The following is a 558-nucleotide window of genomic DNA, read 5'->3' on the forward strand; positions in this document are numbered from 1 at the left end:
CTGCTGTTGCTGTTGCTGCTGCTGCTGCTCCTTCTTGCAGCTCTTGCTGCTTCGGGTTGGGTTCTGCTGATGTCCGCTCCCCATTGCGTTCTGTCTGCTGCTGTTTCTGTTGCTGCTGCTGCAGCTGCTTCTGTTGCTGCTGCTGCTGCTTATACAGCTGGATCTTGCGGCTGTGCTCCTTCCAGGCTGCTGCGGGGAGAAAGAAATAGGGAAGAGTAGGCGAGAGGCGCTGGTGTACGTACACCCAAAAGCAGCCGCAGAGTAGCAGGCCAAAGAGAGAGAAATCTGATGATAAAGAATACATTAAAGCCTCCACCCCCTCACTTAAACCCGACATCTTTGCAAGTTGTATGCATGCATGCAGCATGCAATGCAGAAAAGTACAAAAGAGAGATCAGCAGCTACAGCTAGAGCTGCGAGTGGGGTGTACGTACACCGCAACAAACGCACTGCAGATGCAGCGGGTTTAATACACACGATGTTAAACAAAAAAAAAAGGAAAAACTCTACTTTTTATCTGTAGAAGTTCCCGTGTTTCATCTCTAAGACAAACAACTT

The 558-nt window shown here is 49.1% G+C and overlaps 1 protein-coding gene across 1 annotated transcript in view; it reads right to left on the reverse strand.

Annotated features, from left to right (window-relative positions):
• The window catches only part of EMH_0003770 (uncharacterized protein), a gene marked incomplete at both ends in the record, with an annotated part of 408 nt that extends 104 nt beyond the window's left edge, over positions 1-304 (reverse strand). The window contains one exon of the mRNA XM_013496501.1: positions 1-304. Coding sequence (XP_013351955.1) covers positions 1-304 — 304 coding nt within the window.
• Between the last annotated feature and the right edge of the window lie 254 nt (positions 305-558).

This window comes from Eimeria mitis, genomic scaffold, assembly GCF_000499745.2.
Source record: "Eimeria mitis Houghton genomic scaffold, Emh_scaff214, whole genome shotgun sequence".
NCBI lineage: Eukaryota > Apicomplexa > Conoidasida > Eucoccidiorida > Eimeriidae > Eimeria > Eimeria mitis.